The sequence below is a fragment of the Saimiri boliviensis genome, chromosome 5 (genome assembly GCF_048565385.1).
Source record: "Saimiri boliviensis isolate mSaiBol1 chromosome 5, mSaiBol1.pri, whole genome shotgun sequence".
Classification (NCBI taxonomy): domain Eukaryota; kingdom Metazoa; phylum Chordata; class Mammalia; order Primates; family Cebidae; genus Saimiri; species Saimiri boliviensis.
The window spans coordinates 102608062-102635893 of record NC_133453.1 but is presented as its reverse complement, the minus strand read 5'-3'; the positions used below and the strand labels follow the sequence as shown (position 1 = coordinate 102635893).

Genomic DNA, 27832 nt, shown 5'->3' with positions numbered 1-27832 from the left:
GTCATCTTTCACCTACAAGACAGTGGGCAAATTTCTCATGGGCTTGGAGAGGTTTTGAGTCCCCGAAAAAAAGAGGGTAATACACATACCTGTCTGGGTACTGCTAGAATAAGACATAACACATAAATAGCACTGAGAACATGGCAGGTGCTCAGAAACTGGGGTTGCTTTTATTTTGGGCCCTAAGTTTCTTAAAAGTTTGAAAGCAACCGAGTATTTATTATAGCTTCTAAAACTAGGCAAAAATTGTGTTTACGCTGACAAAGTTAGTGTAAAATTCCCTTTGGAAAGTATGTCCTGTTTTAAAATCTTACAAATGTTTGTATTCTTAGTCTCAACAATCTTGTATCTAGCAATTTACCCAAATGGAAACAAACAAAAATGTATGTTGTTCATGATGTTCACTGTATCTGTATCAGTTAATTATCATAACAAACTATCCTGTTAAACTATTTAACAGGGCTAAGAAAATGATTTTGTAAGTTATATACCAACAAAAAAGGGACAATTGTGAAAACGACAAACTCTTGAGATTTTTCCATGCATAAAGAAACAAGGAAAAAATGTTTAGCGGAAATTAAAATCACAAGTATGTACAATGTGATTTACAACAATGAAAATACATAATTCACATATTCATTGACCTTTATACAAAGACTAAAGAGTTCAATGTGAGATTGGTATTACAGGCAATTTTCCCCTATTCTAAAAAATTGTAGAATGTTGCCATATCCTAGCTGAAAGGTAATAATATTTAATCTATGAGAATTATATAGTCACCATAGTCATAATTTACACTCCTAGTAAAGCCATACTAACTATATTCTTGGTAGCACAGCAAGCCTGGGAACTATGTACATTTTCCTGCTATACTATTATCAGGCAAACGCTTACTTGAGAAATTGGCTCTTAGCTGTACTTGGGTCACCAACAATGCAAACATTTATGTCCCCTCGAAGTGAGGTCCCTTCTCCTGTCGTCTTCGGAACGCCACCAAAGAGCATCAGCAAGACACCCCGTTTTACTTCATCGTTGCCTGAAATGAAAAGAAGCTATACATGAAAAACTAATTTTTCAACATGAAGTTAAACACTTTCAGAGGAAACGATAAAGGAATGCCTACTAACCAAAAGGTAAAGTCACCTAAAGCAAAGCATAAAACTGGAGTAATAATATCTGGCTCTCATCTTGGTTCTTGCTCTGTGGACTTAGGCACCTAAACCACAGTTCGAATGTTTTCTCCTATACCACAAATGTCACAGATGCCAGTGCTCACCATCCTAAGAGCCTTTACTTGTCCATGAGTCCTATTTCTTACACAAAACCTTACCCAATGCCTTAGCCCTGTCTCCTGATAAACGAACTATGTCCACCAAAGCCTATCACATTTGCTAGTCCTTTTTAATGGCTGTTCTCATAGTTCTTGGCTGTTCTCACAGTTCTGTCAAATGTTTGAGGAAATGGTTCATAACACTTCTTTTCTAACACCTACAGTGACCAGCACTGAATAAATGTTAACTGAATTCATGTGGATTAAATAAGATGCTGAATACAATTTACAGCTGCTTAGCTCTTAAATCCAAGAAGGAAAAGTATAATTTTCTTTAAAAAGAACACTGTGCTATTGAAAGAAACATTTTTCTGTGGAATTATCGACTCTGTGAACTCCATCAACAAAGTGCTATGCAAATTTACATAAGGCATTTCTTAATGTGGAAAATTAGGCTGAATGTGGTGGCTCATGCCTGTAATCCGAGCATTTTGAAAGGCCAAGGGGGGAGGATTGCTTGAGCCCAGAAGTTTGAGACCAGCCCAGGCAACAGGGTTGAAACCCCATCTCTAAAAAAAATTTTTCTTTTTTTAAATTAGCTTGGCATGGTGGCAGGCGTCTGTAGTCCCAGCTAACATGGGGGCTGTGGTGGGGAACTGCTTGAACTGCTTAAGCCCAGGAGATTGAGGCTGTCAGGAGCCATGTTTGCTGCACTGCACTCCAGCCTGGGCAACAGAGTGAGACCCTGTCTCCAAAAACAAAACAAAACAAAAGATGAAGAAAATTAAAAACCCATTCCACAAACAAAACTTCTCTATTTTATATTTAGATAGGGAAAAAAAGGCAGGATGCAGTGGATCACCCGTGTAATCCCAGCACTTTGGGATGCCAAGGCAGACAGATCACTTGAGGCCAGGAGTTCAAGACCAGCCTGGCCAACATGGCAAAAATCCCATCTCTCCTAAAAATACAAAAATTAGTTGGGCATGGTAGCGTGTGCCTGTAATCCCAGCTACTTGGAAGGGCTGAGGCAGGAGAATCACTTGAACCTAGGAGGCGGAGGCTGCAGCGAGCAGAGATCACGCCACTGCACTCCAGCCTGGGCAACAAAGCAAGACTCTGTTTCAAGAGGAAAAAAAAAGATACAAAAGCCAAGTGTGGTGGCCTACACCTGTAATCCCAGCTACTGGGGATGCTGGAGGTAGGAGGACTGCTTTGGCCCAGGAGGGACTGCTTCAGCCTAGATAACATAGCAAGACCCTGTCTCTTTAAAGCACACATGCACACGCACACACGCAAAACAACAAAAGGCCAGGAGACTAGTCTATCATATTGAAACACACTTAAGTGCAGTTCTGTCACAAGACCAGGAAATAAGATGACAAAATGACCTTTTATCTTAACCAAAAAAAAAAAAAAAAAAAGTGTGATAAAAATACGTAATTATCATTTTAACCATTTTTCAGTGTATAGTTCAGAGACAGTCAGTATATTATGTTGTATAACTGTCACCACTATCCTTTTCCAGAACTTTGTCATCATCCCAAATAGCAACTTTATCCATCAAATAACTCATTTCTCCCATTTCCCCAGCCATTGATAACCTCTATCCTACCTTGTCTCTATGAATTTGCATATTACAGGTACCTCATGTAAGTGAAATTATGTACCTGTCCTTTTGTAAATGACCTCTTTTAGACTCACTAAAAATTTTCATGGTCTAATTTACATGCTTTAAGAAATCATTTGTGGCTATTTATTACCATTATTTTGGTTTCAAGTTTATGCTATGGATGGAATGGAATTCTTACCATGTATAGTAGGGAACAAGCTGGTACAAAGATTGTGATATAGATTTTTATCTTGACTCATCTCAAACACTTTCTCCCATTCTTTCACGGTCATTTGGTTCTTAATGCTCTCAGCTGTCTGTTCCTCATCTCTGAGCTCTTTCCCTCCAAACTAAGGGTAGAGAACAAAGGAAGAATTATTAGTTTAATTGCTTCTATAGCAATCAAAACAGTGTAAAGGAGAAGAAACTTCATTACAAACACAACATAGCATGGGAAGTCTACCTCACAATTTTCTGACTGTAAATTAAAAAAATAATAATAAAATAAATTCCCCAAACTAGTAAGCTCTCAGTTAACGAAGACACTTAAGGTTTTGTCAATTTGTCCAGTGAGTGAAAAAAAAAAAAAAAAAAAAGCTACCACTACTGTTTTATACCTAGATTTAAAACAATCTGAATGCTCAAGAGATGTGTAGAATGTTCATCACTGACATAAAGATGCAAATAACAGATTATGTTCACTCCCTTTTTCCAACACTGAACTATTTTCCAAATTCTCCTTTATGACATAGAATCAAGTTAACTGAACAATATTGCCCAGGGTTCATCATTCTGAGAAATTTACTTCCCAGATTACTAAATCTTCTTATTTATATTTCCTCCAGAAGTATAACAGAGGAACTGTGAAACTTAAAAGCAGCTTGAACAATTTGTACCACTGCACGTAAAGCATTGACCTCTTATGTAAGACATCAAATAAGACATTTTTTTTTCCCCAAGATCAGAAAGACAAACATCAAAAGATTTGGTTTTAAAACTCATGAAATCTCAACCCCATTCCCTGCTCTTAACATTGACTAGATAACCTAGATGTTTCAGAATCCTATCATTTTGTGGCAGCCTAAGGGTAGGTCTTTCTTAAGCTGTCATTCTACTAAGACTCACTGTTGGCCAGCATGGCCAAGAGAGCAAGATCTCATCTCGAAAAAAATTTTTTTAACTGTGCACCTATAATCTCAGCTGCTCAGGAGGCTGAGGTGGCAGGATCACTTAAGCCCAGAAGTAGAGGCTGTAGTGAGCCATGACTTTGTCACTGCACTCCAGCCTGAGTTAGAGACTCTGTTTCAAAAACAAACAAAAACCTAAAAACGACTTACCCTTGGGTTGGTTGGTGCAACACAGCAAGCAAGGAAGACCAGCCTGTAAGAAAGGTCCCTAACACCAAGGGCCCGGAGTCCTCGAATGCCTTCTGTCTCATATCCATCAACACCACTGACACGGGAATTAGTTTCTGCACGTGCTCCTGAAACAGAATGATAGGGTGTTTCACAACTTAAACATCAAAGGTGTTGAACATCAAAATTGCTCAAATAAATGAAAGTATAAATCCAAAGACTTCAATTAAGCCTTGAAAACTTTCAGAATAGCACCATTTGTGGCAAAACCAATTTGTTTTTATTCTCATCACATTTCCTTGCTCAGCTTCTGATTGGCAGCCAAAAAGAAGACAATGAAAAATGTGGGAAGCTATACTCTGCATTTTAGGTAACTGAGAATTTGTTAAATCTGAGCCACAGATTACTGACCTGGTGTGCTAAGCTTGGAGACATCAGGCACAACAATCAGTGTCCCTGTAAAGTCACACTTGTCACCAGCCTGAGCTGATTCCACAGCTTCAGCCCTCAAAATTACTTCTAAACTGCGGGGTATACTCCCTCGAGGAAGCTCAGCTTGAGTCTCTTGAATACGAACCTGTAACAAAGACAAACAGCCCAGAATGAGAAGCAATCCCCTTCAGATGCCATACAATCTAAATTAAAAAACACAAATACTGACATATTCTAAACTATCTGACCCGTCAGCAGACTTTTCATATGTATCAACATTCATCCTAAAAATTATCTACCCTAAAACTCCTTTTAGTCAAATAGTTCAATTTGGCAAGAGATTACATCATTTAAAAACTTCATGCTGATTCGGGCAGCAGAGAAAAAGGGAAAAAAACTTCACTTTCACTATCATTAAAAAAAAGGTTTTTTTTCCTCCTCTTTGTTCAAAATGACTCTAAATATCTGTTCTATGTTCCATCTTCCCCTAAGCTTTAAGGAAATTTTATGGAAAATTTCAAATATACCTTTTATACCCTCTGCTTCAACAGAACTGCTAACATTATTTAGATACATATACGGTTTTTTCTTTTTTACTATATATTTGAACAAAGTTGTAAACATCAAAAAACTTCACACCTAAATATTTTAGCATTCATCTCTAAGAATAAAGACAATCCTCTATGTTACAATACCATTATCACAACCAAGAGAATTTTAAAATATTTAATTTTATAAAATTACATATCTTCTATTACCTAGTATGTCTTCAAATGTCTTAATTGTCGAGAGTTTCCTTCATAGAGTTGTGTTTTCCCCCCTAAAATAAGACCCAATCTAGACTCATACGTTATAAAACAAGGCATCTCCTACCCAAAGCTGTTGGTAGAATATGTGTATCTTATAAGCTATCAGGTTAATATAAGAAAACTAAATAAAGAGAATGATTATCAGAGTAAAATAAATAATATTAATTTCATCTGATAATATTCCATACTTGAGCTGCTTTAACTTTTGCTTTTTATATGCTCCATAAAATTAAGTTCTGCTGAAATCTGAGAGTTCCCCTTCATTCATTCATTTTTTTTCCTCTTTAAAGTAGAAGTTACAGCATGGGTCCAGGGGACCAATGGAAGCGTGGAAAACGCGTTGGCTGAGAGTTCCCCTTCATTCTTACTAGTGCCATCCATCCTCTTGCCCAGGTAACTAAAACTGCTATTACCCTCTGTTAAATCCATCACTGACTTATTCAGTTTCCTTAAAAAAAAAAAAAAAAAAAATTAAGCAAAAAAACCCTACCGTCCCAATATATTCACACTGCTTATTAAGATAGGCTCAAACTAGACCAGGCACAGTGGCTCACGCCTGTAATCACAGCACTTTGGGAGGCTGAAGCCAGCCTCATGAACATGGTGAAACCTCATCTCTACTGAAAATACAAAAATTAGCTGAGCTTGGTGGCACGAGCTTGTAATCCCAGCTACTCAGGAGGTTGAGGCAGGAGAAACTGCTTGAACTCAGGAGGTGGAGACTGCAGCAAGCCAAGATCGCATCACTGCACTCCAGCCTGGGCAACAGAGCAAGACTCCGTCTCCAAAAAAAAAAAAAAAAAAAAAAAAAGATAGGCTCAAACTTCTCAGCCTAAGATTTAGGGATCCAAGTACCTCCAAGTCTTATATCAAATTGTCTCTCAGATGATCTCCAATTTGGCTCCTTTACTTCAACTATGATAATCCTCACTGCTTCCAACCTAGCCTGTCCTTCTATTCATGCTTTCCTCCTTTCAGTGCACCAATAGAAATCTTACACTAACAAGTTGCTACTTCTTCAAAGTTTTCTTAACTCCAGTTCATAAGACAACAACCTAGATACCATTTATTCTTTGACATATACACCTGTCAGTATGAAAGAACCTCTAATCCAAGTTATTAAAGGTTAAAACAGATGTATATACTAACAATTAACAATTTATGTTAAGAGTTTTGGGCTTAAATTTGTAGTCATTTTAATGATACTTAACTTACATAAAGATTGAGCTTAAGGCCAGGCGTGCTGGCTCACACCTGTAATCTAGCACTTTGAGGGGCCAAAGCGGGAGGATCATGACGTCAGGAGATCGAGACCATCCCGGCTAACATGGTGAAACCCTGTCTCTGCTAAAAATACAAAAAATTAGTCAGGCATGGTGGCATGTGCCTGTAGTCCCAGCTACTAGAGAGGCTGAGGCAGAAGAATCGCTTGGACCTGGGAGGCAGAGTTTGCAGTGAGCCGAGATCATGCCACTGCACTGCAGCCTGGGCGACAGAGCAAAACTCCGTCTCAAAACAAAACAAAAAAAACTGAGTTGAACATTATCTAAATAAGCTATTGCAAGGGCCTAGAAATGAATCATTACCATAGACAGACTCTGATTTAAACAGATGCTAACAAATACCTTTTGAAAATCAACAAATCTTGATTTATTTGTATCCAGTAAGAATCTCCTCCTGTTGGCACAAACTGGATTTCGGCAGATGTTCGGCTGTGTGTATTTGAACTGCTGTTCTACATCCCTGATCACTGTCTGACAGTCCAAGCACAGAAAAGTTCCGCTCACAAGCTCTGGGTGAACTGGGTGAGTCCGCACCACCTGCCCACTGATGCGAGTGAGCAAACCAATTCTGGATGAGGTGAGTTCTCGAATCCTGTTTAAAGACAAATGTCCCATTAGTAAACATTCATCTCCTAACTAAGAATCTTTCCATTTTAGTGAGAGGGCATTCAATGATAATTTATGCTTAAAAAAAAATTCAAGAGATGAGGTATTCTTTGGACTCTTCTATAAGAACCATTTAGTCAACGTGCCCATTCCTAAATTATATGATGTCTATGCAACCAGAACAAAATATATAAATGAATAAATAGAAATGAAATAAAGGACACCAAAAAAAAAATTAAAGTTACAAAACAGAATTATCCTATTTTTGTTTTATATGCAAATACTTTTTTGCTTACCTGCAATTTCTACAAAAAAGCATGTTACATAATAAAGTTATCATGGGAAAAAATTTTGTACACAAAGTTCAAAAACACTTCCTTTACTTTACAAACCCATTATGTGAAATAATTTGGTAATTTTATAAAGTAATTTCAGTGGTTTAAGTTTTCAAAATATCACTTCAATTTTATCCAGTATATTCTTAAAATAACTGCTAAAGGGGTGTTTGAAAATCATGTATTTAACAAAAATTTCCAAAGATTCATGAATTACTAGAATTTCTCCCAAATTTCCCTAAAAGGCACCTGAAAATACAATCCTAGGAATCTGCATTACTTCATTTACATCTAATCCCATCTCCACAGGAAAATACATTTCTCCAAAACTAAACTTTCTGGATAACTGGGTATAACTCTTCTACAAACCCGTTTTGTAGAAAGTCAACCTTCTACAAAATCTGAATGCAAACCACTACTTTTCCTCCCGACATTTTACAGCATCAATCTTATAAGTACTCATTTTATAATTATTGTGACTACCAATTATGAAAAAATAATTTTATAACAACAAACCTGCTTTTTGCATGATTTAGGTAGAAAACCTAAGCCAAAAGACTTCATAGGTAAGGAAACTGAGGCTCGGTGAGGTAAAAGTGATTTGTGTAATGTTAAACAGCCAGTTAAGAGCAGATCAAGGCAACTTCTCAAGTTTTCTGACCGTTAGCTAAGTGGTACCTATACCGTTTGAATTCCTTTACTTCCAGAGAAGGGTTTCTTACTTGTGTCTGGTAGGCAGGTCTTGGAATGCAACATAGAAATCCTTGGCAAGAGGGATCTCTTTACGGTCTTTGACGAATGTTTTCAAGGCCCGACACAGGTAAGGGTAAACTCTAAAAAACAAAAAAGTTAACTGATACCTTAGAGGTTTACCAAGTCCTCCTTCCCTTTACATACCTACCAACAGTCAAAACTAAGGAATTTCATCTGGTTACAACTAAGCCTTAAAACTTAACTGGGTAGGACACTTTTATTATCTAGTCTGAGTTTAGGACCCTCTTTCAATTCTCTCCTATCCCACCAAAACAGAAACACCAAATATAAAATGGCACAGCAGACCTAATCTATTATCTTTAAATAATCATATAGCACCCACACTGTTGGTCATTCCTCTGTCCAAGATGATATTATGCTCAATACTGTGAGTTTTCTGTGGGCTGTTTATAACTTAGTAAGTCAAGTGTCAAGTCTTAGCCTATTTATTTGGTTTCATTCTAAAACAGGATCTCAGCTTGTCACCCAGACTGGAATGCAGTGGCACAGTCACAGCTCACTGCAGCCTCAGTCTCCCTAGGCTTAGGTGATCCTCCCATCTCAGCCTGCTGAGTAGCTGACATTAAAGGGATACACCACCACGCCCAGCTAATTTTTGTGGAGTTTTTGGTAGAAACAGGATTTCACCTTACTGTCTAGCTGGTCTCAAACTCCTAGGCTCAAGTGATCTGTCCACCTCAGCCTCCCAAAGTGTTGGGATTACAGGTGTGAGTCCCCACACCTGGCTAGTTTGATAAGAAACAGATGAGGACAGAAGTATTTGTGTACTAATGTGAGAACAAACTGGCAAAAATGCTCCATTTAACTGGTGAGAGTGAACTATGCATGTCTTTTTAAGTTTATAATAGCTACTACAGCTTAGTTTGTTTGAAAAGTGGGGTCTGGGCTGGGCGTGGTGGCCCATGCCCGCAATCCCAACACTTTGGGAAGCCAAGGTGAGCAAATCATGAGGTCAGGAGATCGAGACCATCCTGGCTAACATGGTGAAATCCCATCCCCACCAAAAATACAAAAATTAGCTGGTTATCGTGGCACACACCTGTAGTCCCAGCTACCCAGGAGGCTGAGGCAGAAGAATCACTTGAACCCGGGAGGCAGAGGTTGCAGTGAGCCAAGATCACACTATTGCACTCCAGCCTGGGTGACAGAGTGAGACTTTGTCTCAAAAATAAATAAATAAAAAATAAAAAGTGGGGTCTGAAAGCCCTCTAAAAAAGATGCTACTCTCAGGAAAGAGAACTGCTGCCTGGCTTGTCCATGAGGAACGGCACAGCTGCTTCTATCATTAGGCTTGATTTTCCACCTCGCCCTCATTTGTCAGTACGATTAACTTCTACTGCTACATGCTTTCACAATAAATTCTGTTGCTTATTTAACCCTCCAATTATTCCTATCAGCTGTGACTAGAAACACAGACAAATCCTCCATCTCCCAATCTACCAAGAAATGAACAAGACTGTCTCCTTATCCCTGGATTTTATCTTTCACAACTGTCCACAATTTATTTTAACCTGATTCTATTTCTTTTTTTTTTTTTTTTTTTTTTTTTGGTTTCTGCATTTGAAACATTTATTTCAGGAAATACATTTTCAACATTTTGTAGTTTATACAAAAAAGAGACAAATGTCTTGGGAGGCACGTAGCAAAAGGCCGTTGAGGATCAGAGCCTGATGAAACGAACAATTTTCAAGGTCTGGTTACAGAGAAGGAAAGTGAAGCATCTCAAGGCTGGGATGCTGCTGCCCACCCCCTCCCCACCCCAACCTGCCACCAAGTGATGCTGAGGCTGGAAGGGCCACATGGCCTGGTGCCACTCATTTCCTTCAAAATCTTGGTTTTGGCAAAAACATGGACCTGATTCTATTTCTACAGATTGTCATATTCATTTAATCCTGATACAAAGTCTAGTGTACAAAGATGTTTCTTGCTGTACATAACAATTCAAAACAAAAGCCTACTATTAAATATAATGTCTAACAACAGTATTTCTTAAAAAACACACACAATTAGAACTACTAATATGATCTTAAGAAATTTTACATGAAATGGAGTAATTTCATAAACACAGAAAGACATCAAAATATAACAGAAGATCCTCACAAAACTCTGCACTTGCAGACTTGGAAAGTTCCTGCAACTTTGTTGTAGTGAACCTACTAATGATGTTGGTGGGATTACAAGTGTACAAGCACTTTAATTCTCTCTACTTTTCTCTATTTTCTAAGTTTTCTACAACATATACATATGCTTTTATAAGCAGAAACAGAAGTAAACTTTAAGGGAACAAGAATTACTACGTCGCCGGGCGCGGTGGCTCAAGCCTGTAATCCCAGCACTTTGGGAGGCCGAGGTGGGTGGATCACGAGGTCGAGAGATCGAGACCATCCTGGTCAACATGGTGAAACCCCGTCTCTGCCAAAAATACAAAAAACTAGCTGGGCATGGTGGCACGTGCCTGTAATCCCAGCTACTCAGGAGGCTGAGGCAGGAGAATTGCCTGAGCCCAGGAGGCGGAGGTTGCAGTGAGCCGAGATCGCGCCTTTGCACTCCAGCCTGGGTAACAAGAGCGAAACTCCGTCTCAAAAAAAAAAAAAAAAAAGAAAAAAAGAAAAAAAGAAAAAAAAAAAAGAATTACTACGTCAATGCTGCAAAGATACCCCTAGTACAAGAAGAGGACCCACACGAACACTTATTCCTATGGGGGAAAAGGATCAATGGAATGACACAGAAGTTACTAAGTACTGTTTTCCCTTGGGAAAACTATATGGAAAGCAAAGATTTTCAACAACCGTATTTGGAAAAAAAAGTTCAGCTCCATAAAGGCCTACATGAAGTTCAGAGCAGTACTAAAATGACCACTGGCAGTATCAAAGGGCCTATTCTCAGAGGGAAATAACTATGAAAGCTGCCCTTCTGCTACACAAGTGAACACTCAGTCTAACAGCTGGCTTCCCAGATTTCAACCCCCATTCAAAGTAAAGAAGATTAATATACCCATACCTATAGAACTCCTCTTGAATGGTAGTAGAAAGTTGCTGGTTAAATTGTTCCAGGTCCACAAAACTCACAACCAATGTGTTTCTCTCAGGACGAATCAGTTCCTCTGCTAATTGCAAGTACTTAATTTCTCCGTCGCTGCTCTGGAACCTGCAGGTACATGTGAGATGACTAGATTAAGGACGCAGGTAGTACAAAGAACCTGAGTGATTTATAATTCAGAATATTGGTTAAACTCCAACAACTGGCTCAGACAGTCTCATGTTTAGCAGTTCTGTAACTTGGGGTAAGTTACTTATCCCCTCTGATAAGGTTTGGCTGTGTCCCCAAACAAATCTCACCTTGAATTCCCACATGTTGTGGGAGGGACCCTGTGGGAGGTAACTGAATCATAGGGACAAGTCTTTCCTGTGCTGTTCTCATGATAGTAAGTAAGTCTCATAAGATCTGATGGTTTTAAAGAGAGAAGTTCCAGTCGGGTGCGGTGGCTCATGCCTGTAATCCCAGCATTCTGGGAGGCCAAGGCGAGAAGATCTCGAGGTCAGATCAAGAGCATCCTGGCTAAACCAGTGATACCCATCTCTACTAAAATTACAACAAAAAAAAATAGCTGGGCGTGGTGGCATGCACCTGTAGTCCCAGCTACCTGGGAGGCTGAGGCAGGAGAATCATTTGAGCCTGGGAGGCGGAAGTTGCAGTGAGCCAAGAATGCACCATTGCACTCCAGCCTAGGCAACAGAATGAGATTGTCTCCCCAAAAAAAAAAAAAAAAAGAGTCCCTTTGCACAAACTCACTCTCTCTCTGCTGATGCCATCTATGTAAGACATCAGTGCCTTGCTCCTCCTTGCCTTCCACCATGATTGTGAGGCTTGTGAAACTGTAAGTCCAGTTAAACCTCTTTCTTTTGTAAATTGCCCAGTCTCAGGTATGTCTTTATCAGCAGCATGAAGATAGACTAATACATCCTCTAAACATCCTTTTGTTATTCTTAAAAACAAAAAAAAGATTAGGACCTCAAGTAATCTCATAAAACTGCTGTGAAGATTAAATGAGAGAATGCTTGTAAAAGTGATGTGCTTGTAAAAGTTATAGGAAAAGTAGGTCTTTGGATTTTAAATTAAATTTTTTTTTTTTTTTTTTTTGAGACAGTCTTGCTTTGTCACCCAGGCTGGAGGGCAGTGGCGCAATCACAGCTCACTGCAGCCTCAACCTCTGGGGCTCAATGATCCTCCTTCCTCAGCCTCTCGAGTAGCTGGGACTACAGGTACATGCCATCATACTCAGCTAATTTCTGTATTTTTTGTAGAGATGGGATTTTCTCATGTTGCCCAGGCCAGTGTCCAACTTCTAGGCTCAAGCAATCCACCGGCCTCAGCCTGCCAAAGTGCTGGGATTATAGGTGTGAGTCGAAAGACACATCCAGTTTCTTTCCTTTTTTTTTTTTTTTTTTTTTTTTTGTCACCCAGGCTGGAGGGCAGGGGCACAATCTCAGCTCACTGCAACCTCTGCCTCCCAGATTCAAGTGATTCTCCTGCCTCAGCCTCCCAAGTAGCTGAGACTACAGGTGTGTGCTGCCACACCTGTCTAATTTTTTGTATTTTTTAGTAGAGATGGGGGTTTCACCATGTTGGCCAGGACGGTTTTGACATCCTGACCTAGTGATCCACCTGCCTCAGCCTCCCAAAGTGCTGAGATTACAGGCATGAGCCACCGCGCCCAGCCATTTTTTTTTTTAACCCCCTGGCATGAGAGTAAACTAAGTATTTCTTGATTTGACATTTTTCAGTCAACAACTACTAACAACAACAACCCAACAAAACAACTACTAATTGTTCTTTTATCACTGTCATGTATAACCAAGATTGGAAAATGTTTCAAGAAATTCAGTCTTAAAACCAAAGATTACATTTCTGTAGGGAATCTGCAAAATGATAGATTAGTCACAGATTTAAGAAGCAGAATAGAAATAAGAATACAGAATGAGGTGCTTCACTGCCCAAGACTTCAGGAAAACTGAAACATGCACAACAAATAAAGCTGCTGGAATTTTTCCTTCTAAAGCCCAAGTAGGGTATCACACAAATTTATTTTTTGTTCCTTTAAACAGAATATGCAGATTCACTTTAAGAAAAAATAAATTCCTCCTCCAAATACAGCAACAGCATGTTCTGACTCCTTAAAACATTTGTTAAACTATGTGCAAAGTCCTATGACAGTAGTATCTGAGGCTGAAAATGGCAGTGTTGTTCCTGCCTGCCCTAGGGTTAACTAACATCATCTGTCTAGGCAGGCGTCCCCAAACTACAGCTCGTCCCCAAACTATGGCTTGCGGACCGCATGCGGCCCCCTGAGGCCATTTATCCGGCCCGCACTTCAGGAAGGGACACCTCTTTCATTGGTGGTCAGTGAGAGGAGCACAGTATGTGGCGGCCCTCCAACGGTCTGAGGGACAGTGAACTGGCCCCCTGTGTAAAAAGTTTGGGGACGCCGATCCAAGATGGCTGATCACTAGCAGCTCGGGATTGTAGCTCCCAGTGAAAACGCAAAGAATGAGAGGACGCCACACCTTCACATGAATTCTTGTTGCTCACACATCAGGAGATTCCCAGAGGAGGAGCCCCACGGGTCGCCAGCGTGACTCTTGTGACCAGCGAGGCGGTTTTGCCGGCACCTCGGAGCGTCGGTTCTTGGTGCAGAGTCAGAAAAGCACCATCAATCTTAACGCGGCTGATTTAGTAGGCGCAGTGGGTTGCTCAGATTTCGGCGCTGAGAATCAATAAGTCAGACGTCCACTCAGAAAACCAATTACAAAGACGGTAAATACAAAGACCACAAATGGATAAATTTATAACGAAGGGAAGAAAACAGCCAAAAAAGGCTGAGAATACCCAAGACCAGAACGCCTCTCCCTCAGGGGGGATCACAGTTCCTCATCAGCAATGGAACAAGGCTTGATGGAGAACGAGTGTGTTCCAGTTACAGAGGCAGGCTTCAAAATGTGGATAATGAGAAACTTCTGTGAATTAAAAGAACTTGTTTTAAACCAATCCAAAGAAACTAAGAACTTTGAAAAAAGATTTGACGAAATGTTAACAAGAATACACAATTTAGAGAGGAATATAAGTGAATTGATGGAGCTGAAAAACACAATACGAGAACTCCGTGAAGTATGCACAAGTTTTAACAGCCGAATTGATCAAGCAGAAGAAAGGATATCAGAGGTCAAAGACCAACTCAATGAAATAAAACAAGAAGACAAGATTAGAGAAAAAAGAATAAAAAGGAACGAGCAAAGTCTCCAAGAAATATGGGACTATGTGAAAAGACCTAATCTACGCTTGATAGGTGTACCTGAATGTGACGAAGAGAATGAATCCAAGCTGGAAAATATGCTTCAGGATGTTATTCAGGAAAATTTTCCCAACCTAGTAAGGCAGGATAATATACAACTCCAGGTAATACAGAGAACACCACAAAGATATTCCTCAAGAAGAGCAACTCCAAGGTACATAATCGTCAGATTCACCAGGGTTGAAATGAAGGAGAAAATACTAAGGGCAGCCAGAGAGAAAGGTCAGGTTACCCACAAAGGGAAGCCTATCAGACTTACAGCAGATCTCTCAGCAGAAACCCTACAAGCCAGAAGAGAGTGGGGACCAATATTCAACATCCTTAAAGAACTTTCAACCCAGAATTTCACATCCAGCCAAACTAAGTTTCACAAGTGAAGGAAAAATAAAGTTTTTTGTGAATAAGCAAGCACTCAGAGATTTCATCACCACCAGGCCTGCTTTACAAGAGCTTCTGAAAGAACCACTACACACAGAAAGGAACAAACAGTATCAGCCTTTCTAAAATAATACCAAAAAGAGCATCAATATAACGAAGAATTTACATCAACTAATCGGCAAAATAGCCAGCTAATATTAAATGGCAGTATTAAACTCACATATATTATTATTAATTCTAAATTTAAATTCATTAAATCCCCCAATCCAAAGACAGACAGGCAATTTGAATAAAAAACTAAAACCCATCAGTATGCTGCATCCAGACCCATCTCACATTCAAGGATACACAAAGACTCAAAACAAGGGATGGAGAAGGATTTACCAACCAAACAGAGCGCTAAAATAAATAAATAAAAAGTAGAAGTTACAATTAAGCAACAAAGATCAAAAGAAGCAAAGGAGGACATTATATAATGATAAAAGGATCAATGCAACAACAAGAAGAGCTAAAGATCCTAAATATATACGCACCCAATACAGGAATACGTAGATCAGTACCACATCATATCAACTTAGAAGTTTAAATGAAATGTTGGTTGGCTCCTTGTTTGTTATTCTCTTCCCTCATTTTCTTTTATATCTCCATTATTAAGGACAATTATAGGCATACCCATATTTAGATTGCATTCTAGCCCGGGCAATAAAGCAATACCCCCATCCTCTCTCCCTCTTCCTCTTCTTTATTCTTTTTCTTTTCTTTTCTTTTTTTTTTTTTTTTTTAGACGGAGTTTTGCTCTTGTTACCCAGGCTGGAGTGCAATGGCGCGATCTCGGCTCACCGCAACTTCCGCCTCCTGGGTTCAGGCAATTCTCCTGCCTCAGCCTCCTGAGTAGCTGGGACTACAGGCACGCGCCACTGTGCCCAGCTAATTTTTTGTATTTTTAGTAGAGACGGGGTTTCACCAGGATGACCAGGATGGTCTCGATCTCTCGACCTCGTGATCCACCCGCCTCGGCCTCCCAAAGTGCTGGGATTACAGGCGTGAGCCACTGCGCCCAGCCTATTCTTTTTCTTATTAAAAAAAAAAAAAAAAAAAAAAAATAGATACCTAGTTTCTTTTGGAAAAAAAAAAAAAAAGTTTGGGGACGACTGGTCTAGGGAGTCAGACAAGTAAACAATGAGGACAAGAAAGATGGTCCTGTTAATGAGAAGAACAAGAAATGTGCTAGGGTAATAGAAACTAAATCTGCCTGAAGGAACATCTATAAGAGTCATACATGTAAAAGGTGGCACTCGAATTCAGCTTCGGAAAGAGTTAAAAATTTCAAAAAAACAAACAGGTGGTGAAGTGACTGATTACAGATGTTTGCAAGTATGTGATTAAGTCAGAGAAGATAGGGGAGAAGTGTGGATGATGACTGACGCTGGTTTTGGAAGACAAACAGGAAGGAGTGGTGAAGAATTTAAACTTTATTCCACAAGCAATGGTGAATCAGTTGATTTTGTGATAGGGAGTTGGCATTTTTTTAAACAAAGTACAGGGATTATTTGTCTCAACGTTATCAACTAGCCGCACAGTCATGGCACTTACATTATGTGCTTAAATGAAACATTTATTGAAGAACCTTTGCAATGTGGTGTGATAGGTAAGCAGAGTTGAGGATGGGATTTGACTGAGAGGTAAATACACTGCCGAAAGTAAATGAAAAACAACCCTGGGAGCCTAAGGAAGAAAGGATTAGTGCCTCCCAAAAAGGTGTATGAGGTTTCACAAAGGTGTGAATTTTTAGCTGGGTTTTGAAGGAGGAGCTGTCAGGCATCAGGCAGACAGTAACATTGTCATAGGTAGCGAAATGGAAATTAAACTATGGTTTTAGTATACCAAGATTTCATAAGATGGCAGTATTATTCACAATAGCCAAAAGGTGGAATCAACCTGCATCCATTGAATGGATAAGCAAAATGTAGTATACATACAGGTTGAGCAGCCCTCATCTGAAAATCCAAAATACGAAATGGTCCAAAATCCGAAACTTTTGAGTGCTGACATGATGCTCACCGGAGCATTTCAAATTAGGAATGCAACTGGTTAAGTATAATGCAAATACTACAAATCTGAAAAAAAAATTAAAAATTAAAAAAAAATTCCAAGATCCCAAACACTTCTGGTCCCAAGCGTTTCTAAAAAGGGATACTCACCCTGTACGATGTTATTTAGCCTTAAAAAAAAAAAAATTCTGACACATGCTACCTCGCAGAGGAACCTTGTAGACATTATGCTAAGTGAAACAAGCCAGACAGAAAAGGACAAATACTATACGATTCCACTTATACTGTATGAGGTACCTAGAGTGGTCAAACTCATAATGAAAGGAAACAGAGTGGGGGCTGAAGGAGGGGGTAATGGAGGCGAGTTTGTGTTTAATGAGCACAGAATGCCAGTTTGGAGGATGAAGAGTTTGGAGACGGCTGCACGACGAGGTAAATGCCCTTAATGCCACTGGACTGTACACTTAAAAATAGCTAAAATGGTCAACTTTGTTATGTATATTTTACAATAAAAATAATTTCATAAGCCATGCCACAGTGCTGACCCTTCCTGGAGGCCGTGGTCTATCTGCTCTCGGAAAAGTAACCGGTGGGTGAGGCAAGTCAAGGGAGGAGGCTGGGGTTATGAGGCTAGGAGCCCAGAGGCACAGAAAAAAGAGGAGTAGGGTAAGAAAAGGAAGGCCAGAGGGACAGGGGAGCAAGGGACCCAGAACAAGGAATATGGTCAGCTACTCTACAGGGCAGGGCTCCGGCCCCAGCAATTTTTTTTTTTTTTTTTTTTTTTTTAAAGCAGTTCCCTGCTAAGCTTTCAGACCACAGTTCACGCTGAAACATTCGTCGGCACAGGAAGCGAGAGTGGCCCGGGCCCTGGGCGCCCCCAGCACCTGGCTCCTGGCTACATGGCCCAGCAGGGCTCCGCCGGGATTCACTAACAGCAGGTCGGCCTCCCACTCGACCCGGCCGCACCCAGCGGCCCAGTTACTTATCCTCAGCGAGCCCGGGTTTCCGCGCCGGTCACGGGGGGCTGTGCAAATAGCGGGCTCACGGGGTGGTGAACATCAAGTGACATAAACAAAGCGCGGAGCACTGGGCACCAGCGTCTTAGGGCTCGATATAGGTTTTAGTCCTGAAAAAAACCCAGCCTGTCCCAGGCTCCTCGCGGCCGCCGGGCTCGGAGCCTAAAGTTAGGGGTGGGCGGGGTGGCGCTTCCCGGGCGTGCGATCCCCCAGGTTCCCGAACGCCCGGGGGACATACGGCCCCGCCCGGCCCAGATACCGCGGGTTCTGGAGGCTGGCGGCGGGGGAGGCCCCGCGCGCTGGCCGACTTACTCCTCCAAGAAGTCCAGGAACAGTTTCTGGCACTTCTCGGCCACCTCGTCGCGGACCTCCAAATGCTGGCTGCCGGCGCCCGGCTCCGCTGCCGCCGCGAGGTCCATATTTGCCTAGCGCCGAAAACTCGCCTACGCCACGCTCGACCGCCACAAGTCGCTTCTTTCCAGACGCTGCAGCTTTTCGCGCGCCGCCGCCGCTTCCGCCCCGCCCCCTCTTCCGACTGGCACGGCCGGAACCAATCGTGACGCAGGAACCGAAGATTTCGCGCCAAACCTGACCAATGAACGGCGTTCATTGGTCTCCCAGGGCCCCGCCCACGGAAAGGGATTTCGCGCCAAATACAAAGTCCTCCGGGGAAAGCCCAGGTCTGCCTTTGCGCCTGCGTAGTGTGGCCGTGGCCCGCAGTTATTTTGACTGCCGTAACACGTTAGAATCTGAGGTTTTTATCCGAGTGGTTTTTCAAATGTTCTTTAAACCATTTCACTGATATTAACTGAACAATCGGAGTAAGACTCTATGGAAGAGAAAAATGAGTAAGATTCAAATCTCCAGCTTTTGCTGTCTAGTTGGAGGAAATAAGCTAGAAACCACAGGATAAAACTCTGTAACAAAGAGTCAAAGAGATGTCTAAACAGCGCCTGGGTAAGGTGTCACAATTATTATGGTGGTGCTGACCGAAGAAAATCAGAGAAATATTTGACACTGGCCAGGCGCCGTGGCTCATGCCTGTAATCCCAGCACTTTGAGAGGCGGAAGCCGGTGGATCACCCGAGGCCAGGAGTTCGAGACCAGCCTGGCCAACATGGAGAAACCCCGTCTCTATTAAAAATACAAAAATTAGCCGAGCGTGGTGGCGCATGCCTGCAATCCAAACTACTCAAGAGCCCGGGGCAGAAGAATCGCTTGAACCCAGGAAGCGGAGGTTGCAGTGAGCCGAGATCGCACCAGTGCACTCCAGCCTAAGCAACAAAGTGTGACTCCATCTCTAAATAAATAAATAAATGAAAAACAGAAAGAAATATTTGACACTTTGATTAATCTCCTTCTTCTTCAGATGAAGCCTCTGTCGCTCAGGCTTGAGTGCAGTGGCACAATTAGCTCACTGCCCGCCCACCACCACGTCGGGCAAAGTAGAGATAGGGTTTTGTCATGTTGGCCAGGCTGGTCTCAAACTTCTGATCTCAGGTGATCTGCCCGCCTCGGCCTCCCAAAGTGCTGGGATTACAGTCATGAGCCATAGCGCCTGGCCTTAATCCCCTTCTTAAAATGCACTATTGGCTTCAGTTCTTTTGTTCTTTCCCCCATCTTTTCTTGACTTCTGTTTCACTTGGTTTTTCTGCCATCTCTTTGATTTCACTCGGTTTTTCTGCCACCTCGTTGGCTATTCTTGGTTAGCATCTTTTGCAGGTGCCTCTTCTTCAGCGAGTCTTTTAAATGTTCTAGTTCCAGAGCCTGCTTTTTCCATAAAGTCGTTCTTTTGGGTGACCCCTCTCACTCCCTTGGCATTAATTAACGTCTGGGTACTGATGATATCAATATATGTTTTGTATCACCAACCAGTACCTTTCCTTGCCCTCTAAGACATTAAGAGAAACGGGGACCACTTCCAGTTTTTGAGGCTTCTAGCATAGTAAAAATACTTTTTCTTCCTTTTCTTTTCTTTTTTTTTTTTCTTTGAGACAGAGTTTCGCTCTTGTTACCCAGGCTGGAGTGCAATGGCGCGATCTCGGCTCACCGCAACTTCCGCCTCCTGGGTTCAGGCAATTCTCCTGCCTCAGCCTCCTGAGTAGCTGGGATTACAGGCACGCGCCACCATGCCCAGCTGATTTTTTGTATTTTTAGTAGAGACGGGGTTTCACCATGTTGACCAGGATGGTCCCGATCTCTTGACCTCGTGATCCACCTGCCTCGGCCTCCCAAAGTGCTGGGATTACAGGCTTGAGCCACCGCACCCGGCTCTTCCTTTTCTTGAGATGGGATCTTGCTATGTTGCACAGGCTGCCCTTGAACACATGGTCTCCAGCAATCTGCCTGCTTCTGCCTCCTGAGTAGCTGGGATTTTTTGCCACCAAATCCAACTTATTAAAAAAATTTAAAAATGCCCAGCAGAGTGCACAGGAGCTCAAGTAATTCTTTAAACATATGTACAAATACACTATTCACAAAATATTTACAGAATTTAACAAAAATACTCAATGCTGGTGTGTTGCAGTGCATCTGTAGTTGTATGTACTACCTCATTTGAAAATGAACACTTGAGGCCCTGTGTCCTACAGCCCTTTACCAGCTCCAGTCTGCCTGCCTCCTGCACATTACCACTTGTACGTATTTTAGAAACCTTGAACTCAGCAGTGCGTCCTGGATATTCACAACCCTAGTGCACTAAGAACAGATCCACAAGCTATCTGGAAGCTAATCAGATTCTGCTCTATCCACTCAAAAGGCCTCATTCCTTTCTTTCCCATTTTTCCTCTCCTCCGTTCCCTTCCTCTTCTATCCTCAGGATAGATTTCTCAGAACTAAAGGCCCATGTACAGAAGGATAAAACCAAAAATGATAGTGCAGAGCTCTGGGCTAATTTTCGGCTATGCTCATTGAGAAACTCAAGGCATCCTCTTCTCAGCTTCCATATGTCCTAGGTGTTCCCTTCCTCCTTCAGACATGCATTCTGGATCAGAACAGAAGATGAGGTCTGTAAGTGAGATTTGTGGGGATACTTTCCACAACAGGAGGAGGGTATGGGTTGTGGTATGAAACATCTTTGTCACACCCCAAAAAGTTGTATATTGTCTGCATGTGCCGGTGCCCAGGCCTAACTGCTATCCTTAGAAAGGCCTGCTCACCTTGGGAACTTGACTGGTAAATAATTCTCTATACTAATGTAACACTATCCCCTAACTGATAAGGATGGCTCATTGTACCTAAACTGTACGAACAATGTGGTTTATGCTGAATACCTGATATTCTGGAAATTTTTTTTTTTTTTTTTTTTTTTTGAGACAGCGTCTTGCCGTGTTACCCAGGCAGGAGTTCAGTGACACAATCACAACTCATTGCAGCCTTGGACCTCCTGGGTTCAAGTGATTCTCCTGCCTCAGCCTCCTGAGTAGCTGATACTACAGATGCATGCCACTGCACCTGGCTAACTTTTGTATTTTTTGTAGAGAAGGGGTTTTGCCATGTTGCACAGGTTGGTCTCAAACTCCTGGGCTCAAGCAATCCTCTAGCCTTGTCCTCCCAAAGTTCTGGGATCACAGGTATGAGCCACCATGCCAGGGCCTCCATGATTTTTTTTTTTTTTTTTTTTTTTTTTTTGAGACAAGGTCTTTCTGTGTCACCCAGGCTGGGGTGGAGTGACACAATCATGGCTCCCTGCAGCCTGGGCTCAGATAATCCTCCCACCTCAGCCTCCCAAGATGTGCACCACCATGCCCAGCTAATTTTTATATTTTTTGTAGAAACAAGATTTCATCATGTTACCCAGGCTGGTCGTGAACTCCTGGGTTCAAGCAGTCCTCCCAAAGTACTGAGATTACAGATGTGAGCCACTGCACCCAGCCACCCATGATTCTTTTTTTTTTTTTTTGAGGCGGAGTTTCACTCTTGTTACCCAGGCTGGAGTGCAATGGCGCGATCTCGGCTCACCGCAAACTCCGCCTCCTGGGTTCAGGCAATTCTCCTGCCTTAGCCTCCTGAGTAGCTGGGATTACAGGCACGCGCCACCATGCTCAGCTAATTTTTTGTATTTTTAGTAGAGACGGTCACCATGTTGACCAGGATGGTCTCGATCTCTTGACCTTGTGATCCACCCACCTCGGCCTCCCAAAGTGCTGAGATTACAGGCTTGAGCCACCGCACCCGGCCCCAATTCTTTTAAAATATTATTTTAGAATAGCTTTAGATTTACCAAAAGTTGCAAAAGATAGCATAGAACTTTCAAATACGCCTTGTCTATTTTCCCTTACTGTTAATATCTTATACTCTTTTATAATATCTTATACTGTTAATATCTATACATTTATTACAACTCAGGAACCAACTTTGGTATGTTAGTATTAACTAATATTGCACACTTTATTCAGATTTCACTAGTTTTTCCCTAATGCTCTTTTTCTCTTCCCAGATCTCATCCTGTCATGTCTCCTTAGATTCTTCTGGCTTGTAACAGTTTCTCAGACTTTCTGTGGCTTTAATGCCATTGACAGTTTTGAGGAGTGCTAGTCGGATATTTTGCAAAATGTCCCTGAATTGGGATCTAATATTTTTCTCATGATTAGACAGTGATTATGGGTTTGGGAAGGACGATTACAGAGGTAAAGTACACTTCCTACCATTACCTTATGATTTTGAAGCAAATCTCAGACATTGTATCATTTCATCTGTAGATATTTCAGAATGATTTTCTAAAATATAAGGGCTCTTTTTCCTGAGACATATTTTTAGCTGGGAAGGAAACGTCTTTCAAACAGCTGTAGCAGTGCAGGTTAGTAATGCTCATCATTTAAAATCTAACTAATATTTTCCAGAATCACTGACACATCAGCTTGCACTGAAAAAAAAACCAGCAGATTAAAAAGTTACATGATTTATTGTGGGTGGTGTGCAATATTCAATAAGATATTTCTCAAATTATATTATGAAATCTTTTCTTTTAATGCAGTCAACCCTCATCTTATAGAATAGTTGGTATATTTTACATTTTTAGTTTTTTGAGACAGCATCTCACTCTGTCACCCAGGCTGGAGTGCAGTGGTGCAATCACAGCTCACTGCAGCCTTGACCTCCTGGGCTCAGGTGATCCTCCCACCTCAGCCTCCCAAGTAGCTGGGGCTACAGGTGTGCACCACCATACTCAGCTAAGTTTTGTATTTTTTGTAGAGATGGGGTTTCATCATGTTCCCCAGACTGGTCTCAAACTCCTGGGCTCAAGCAATACTCTTGCCTGAGCCTCCTAGAGTGCTGGGATTACAGGCATGAGCCATTGTGACCAGCCTGTTCTACTTCTTATTAACAACAAGAACAGGCTGGGCGCGGTGGCTCAAGCCTGTAATCCCAGCACTTTGGGAGGCCGAGGCGGGTGGATCATGAGGTCGAGAGATCGAGACCATCCTGGTCAACATGGTGAAACCCCGTCTCTACTAAAAATACAAAAAAACTAGCTGGGCATGGTGGCGCGTGCCTGTAATCCCAGCTACTCAGGAGGCTGAGGCAGGAGAATTGCCTGAGCCCAGGAGGCAGAGGTTGCGGTGAGCCGAGATTGCGCCATTGCACTCCAGCCTGGGTAACAAGAGCGAAACTCCGTCTCAAAAAAAAAAAAAAAAAAAAAAAAAAAAAAAAAAAAAACAAGAACAAAAAATGTATGCTAGCTGCTAACCAGTTTCTAACAGGATGACTTTCTTCTTAATTATTTCAATAGGTAGCTTGATCTTGATTTCTAACAAAATAAGTTTGACTGTGATGTCTAACAAATAAGTGGAAATAATGGCAATTTTTATTTATTTTTATATAATTCTTAGTTTTTTCTAAAAGGTGAACACCAGAATTCCCATACACACACACACACACACACACACACACACACACACAGAGTGACAGTTACTCTTGTTTGCCAACCTGAGAAGATCATGGGCTGCCCAGATTAAATATTTTTCTGCCTATGTCTGTGAGGGGTTTCTGAAGGAGATTAGCATTTAAGTAGATGGACTCTGTACAATAGATTGGCCTGCCCAGTGTGAGTGGGCACCATCCAATCCAAAGAGGGCCTGAATAGAACAAACAGCAGAGGAAAGTGGAGTTTGCCCTCTTTTTCCTGCCTTACTGCCTGAACTGGGACATCTCGTCTCATCTTCTGCCTTCAGATGAGATTTATACCATCGGCTCCCCTGGTTTTCAGCCCTTCAGATTGAACCACCCACCAGCTTTCCTGGGTTATGCCAGCTCATACGATTTCCCAGCCTCTGTAACTGCATGAACCAATTCCTCGTAATAAATCTCCCTCTCTCTTTCTCTCCTATTAGTTCTGTTCTCTGAAGAACATGGCTAATACACCCACTTTTAACTTTCGTATACTCCTCAATTCATAATAACCTATTATTTTAAATATACCTTACATTATATTATACATTAAGAAATATGAAGCTGCATATCAATTTACTCTTGTTTTTATAGCTACCATAAAATGCTTTTATGTTCCCCTTAAGATCCTCCCAGGTTCACTCGTCTCTCATTCCAGCTCCATGTGAGTGGGCTCTCAGTGCTTGATGATGACTCTTGCCCTCTGTGGCTCTCAGGCTTCTCTGTTGTTCCCATTGAGGAACTGGCTCATGCCTCTCAGAAGCACCATGAAGGAGGGAGGGAGTTAAGGCCCTGGAGAATCTTTGACATTGGTCAAAGACAAAAGTCAGTGATTAAATTTCTTTTCTTTCTCTCTCTCTCTCTCTCTCTCTCTCTCTCTCTCTTTCTCTTTCTTTCTTTTTGTTGTTATTGTTGTTGTTTTGGAGTCTCGCTCTGTCTCCCAGGCTGGAGTGCAGTGGCACAATCTTGGCTCACTGCAACCTCTGCCTCCTTGAGCAATTCTGCTGCTTCAGCCTCCCAAGCAGCTGGGACTACAGGCATGTGCCACTACATCTGGCTAATTTTTTTGTATTTTTAGTAGAGGCAGGGTTTCACTATGTTATCCAGGATGGTCTCTATCTCCTGACCTCATGATCCATCTGCTTCGGCCTCCCAAAGTGCTGGGATTACAGGAGTGAGCCACCACGCCTGGCCAAATTTCTTCTCTTTAACCAATCCTCTGCAGATGGATATTCAGGTTAGGTTATTTGCTCTCTGCTCCCTCATTAGAAATAACAGTGCAATTAGCATCTTTGCAGGTTACATTTCTGGAAGAGCTAGTCCTGGGTGAAAGAGTATGAACATTTTATGTTTTCATCAACTACCCAATTGCTTTTCAATAAGGTCATATCAATTTATTCTCTTATCAATGGACATGGCATTTTCATTTTAAGTAAAATAAGAGCCTTAAGGCAAATTGATTAAGTTTCCACCTTAGAATTACAGGTTTCGGTCTGTCAGTGGGAAAAGATTATTTGGGGATTAGAAGCTTCCTGATGTCTCTAAAATCTCAGCCATTCCCACACTGCTCCATTCATTCATTTATTCAGTCATATTCTGTGTCAAATACTGTGATAAGTACTAGTGACACTGTAGTGAACAAAACAGACAAAAGTCCCTACTTCTCATTGAGCTTACATTCTAGGGGCTGAGGTGCAATGGAACACACTAAAGAGTTTTGTAGGCCGGGCGCCGTGGCTCAAGCCTGTAATCCCAGCACTTTGGGAGGCCGAGGCGGGCGGATCACGAGGTCAAGAAATCGAGACCATCCTGGCCGACATGGTGAACCCCCCCCCATCTCTACTAAAAATACAAAAAAAGCTCTCCCCGGAGTAGGTTCGCGCCGCCGCGTCAGCTACGCGGTGGGTCTCTCCGTGCCGCATCCGTGAGGAAGCTCCGTAGACTCGCTGCCCGCCGGCTCCCTCTCCCGAGTCCCTGCGACTGCCGCGGCGAAGATGGCCTCAGGAGTGCAAGTTGCTGATGAAGTATGTCGTATTTTTTATGACATGAAAGTTCGTAAGTGCTCCACACCAGACGAAATCAAGAAAAGAAAGAAGGCTGTAATTTTTTGTCTCAGTGCAGACAAAAAGTGCATCATTGTAGAAGAAGGCAAAGAGATCTTGGTTGGAGATGTTGGTGTAACCATAACTGATCCTTTCAAGCATTTTGTGGGAATGCTTCCTGAAAAAGATTGTCGCTATGCTTTATATGATGCAAGCTTTGAAACAAAAGAATCCAGAAAAGAAGAGTTGATGTTTTTTTTGTGGGCACCAGAACTAGCACCTCTGAAAAGCAAAATGATCTATGCAAGCTCCAAGGATGCAATCAAAAAGAAATTTCAAGGCATAAAACATGAATGTCAAGCAAATGGACCAGAAGATCTCAATCGGGCTTGTATTGCAGAAAAGTTAGGTGGATCCTTAATTGTAGCCTTTGAAGGATGCCCTGTGTAGATCATCATTCAGTGCCAAAATTGAAAGCTTCCATGTTTAATGTTATCCTCTTGCTATATAAATAAAGCAAATATATTTAAGCCAGGGTCTCACTGAGAGGGGGCTGTCTTGTCATCTTTTAGAGTAAACTAAATATTCTATGAACATATGCAAACAGCCCTAAATAAATCTAAAGTCTAAAGTTTTATTGGTGTGAAATTAAATCCTTATTGGCCAAATGCCTGTTTTGATGAGTTGATTTATAAAGATTTTTGTTAAGCTCAGGATTTTTAATTATGCAGTTCACAAAACAGTACAAGGCCATGTGAAGACAATTACTATATCTTTATTAACCTCAGCACTTACTTTCTTTTGCTTAGAAAATTGCTTATCATCTGGTTATAATTTTGGCCCAAATCTTTATTCTTCCATAAGCTAAGCAGAATAATGGAATATAGTATGTCTTCATAATATAGCAACACTAATACACTACTAGTGAGATTAAGTCAGGCAGTTTTACTTCTACCAAATGTATAATGGAGATTGTCTCAAAATTTTGTCCACATAATCCACGCTGATCTTGCAAAGCACTATTTCAAGCACGTCATTGGAATATAAGTAGCCCTACACCTGCTGGTGAGCTCAACATTCACTGGTTGGAAGAGTGACCTGGCATCTTGGAAATCATGGTGTTTCTTCAGGAGAATGTGCAGTGTCTTGTAACAACTAATTATAATGCAAATTAGGGCTACACCGTAATCTGCTTTGTTAATGAAAATGATAAAACAATATTGACAAGCTAGCACACCTGTGGTATCTTTAATTGTATCTTCTTCAGAAGTTTGCTTCTTATGGTAAAATAAAGTGTGTAAGAATAAAAAAAAAAAATACAAAAAAAATTTAGCTGGGCATGGTGGCATGCACCTGTAGTCCCAGGTACCCAGAAGGCAGGAGAATTGCTTGAACCTGGGAGGTGGAGATTGCAGTGAGCCAAGATCGCGCCACTGCATTCCAGCCTGGTGCTGGGCAACAGACTGAGACTGTCTTTTTTTTTTTTTTTTTTTTTTTTTTTGAGACGGAGTTTTGCTCTTGTTACCCAAGCTGGAGTGCAATGGCACGATCTCGGCTCACTGCAACCTCCGCCTCCTGGGTTCAGGCAATTCTCCTGCCTCAGCTTCCTGAGTACCTGGGATTACAGGCAC

At 41.5% G+C, this 27832-nt stretch overlaps 1 protein-coding gene and 1 pseudogene across 1 annotated transcript in view; one reads left to right on the top strand and one right to left on the bottom strand.

Annotated features, from left to right (window-relative positions):
• The window catches only part of MCM6 (minichromosome maintenance complex component 6), a 45056-nt gene extending 26284 nt beyond the window's left edge, over nt 1–18772 (bottom strand). The window contains exons 1-8 of the mRNA XM_039470192.2: nt 18583–18772; nt 11477–11623; nt 8425–8535; nt 7104–7353; nt 4649–4814; nt 4220–4365; nt 3082–3232; nt 895–1036 (exon numbers count right to left, since the gene is read on the bottom strand). Coding sequence (XP_039326126.1) covers nt 895–1036; nt 3082–3232; nt 4220–4365; nt 4649–4814; nt 7104–7353; nt 8425–8535; nt 11477–11623; nt 18583–18689 — 1220 coding nt within the window. The 5' untranslated portion in view covers nt 18690–18772. The remainder of the gene's footprint in view (nt 1–894; nt 1037–3081; nt 3233–4219; nt 4366–4648; nt 4815–7103; nt 7354–8424; nt 8536–11476; nt 11624–18582) is intronic.
• Nucleotides 18773–26024: 7252 nt separating this feature from the next.
• On the top strand, nt 26025–27529 carry LOC120364356 (destrin pseudogene; annotated as a pseudogene).
• The last annotated feature ends 303 nt before the right edge of the window (nt 27530–27832 follow it).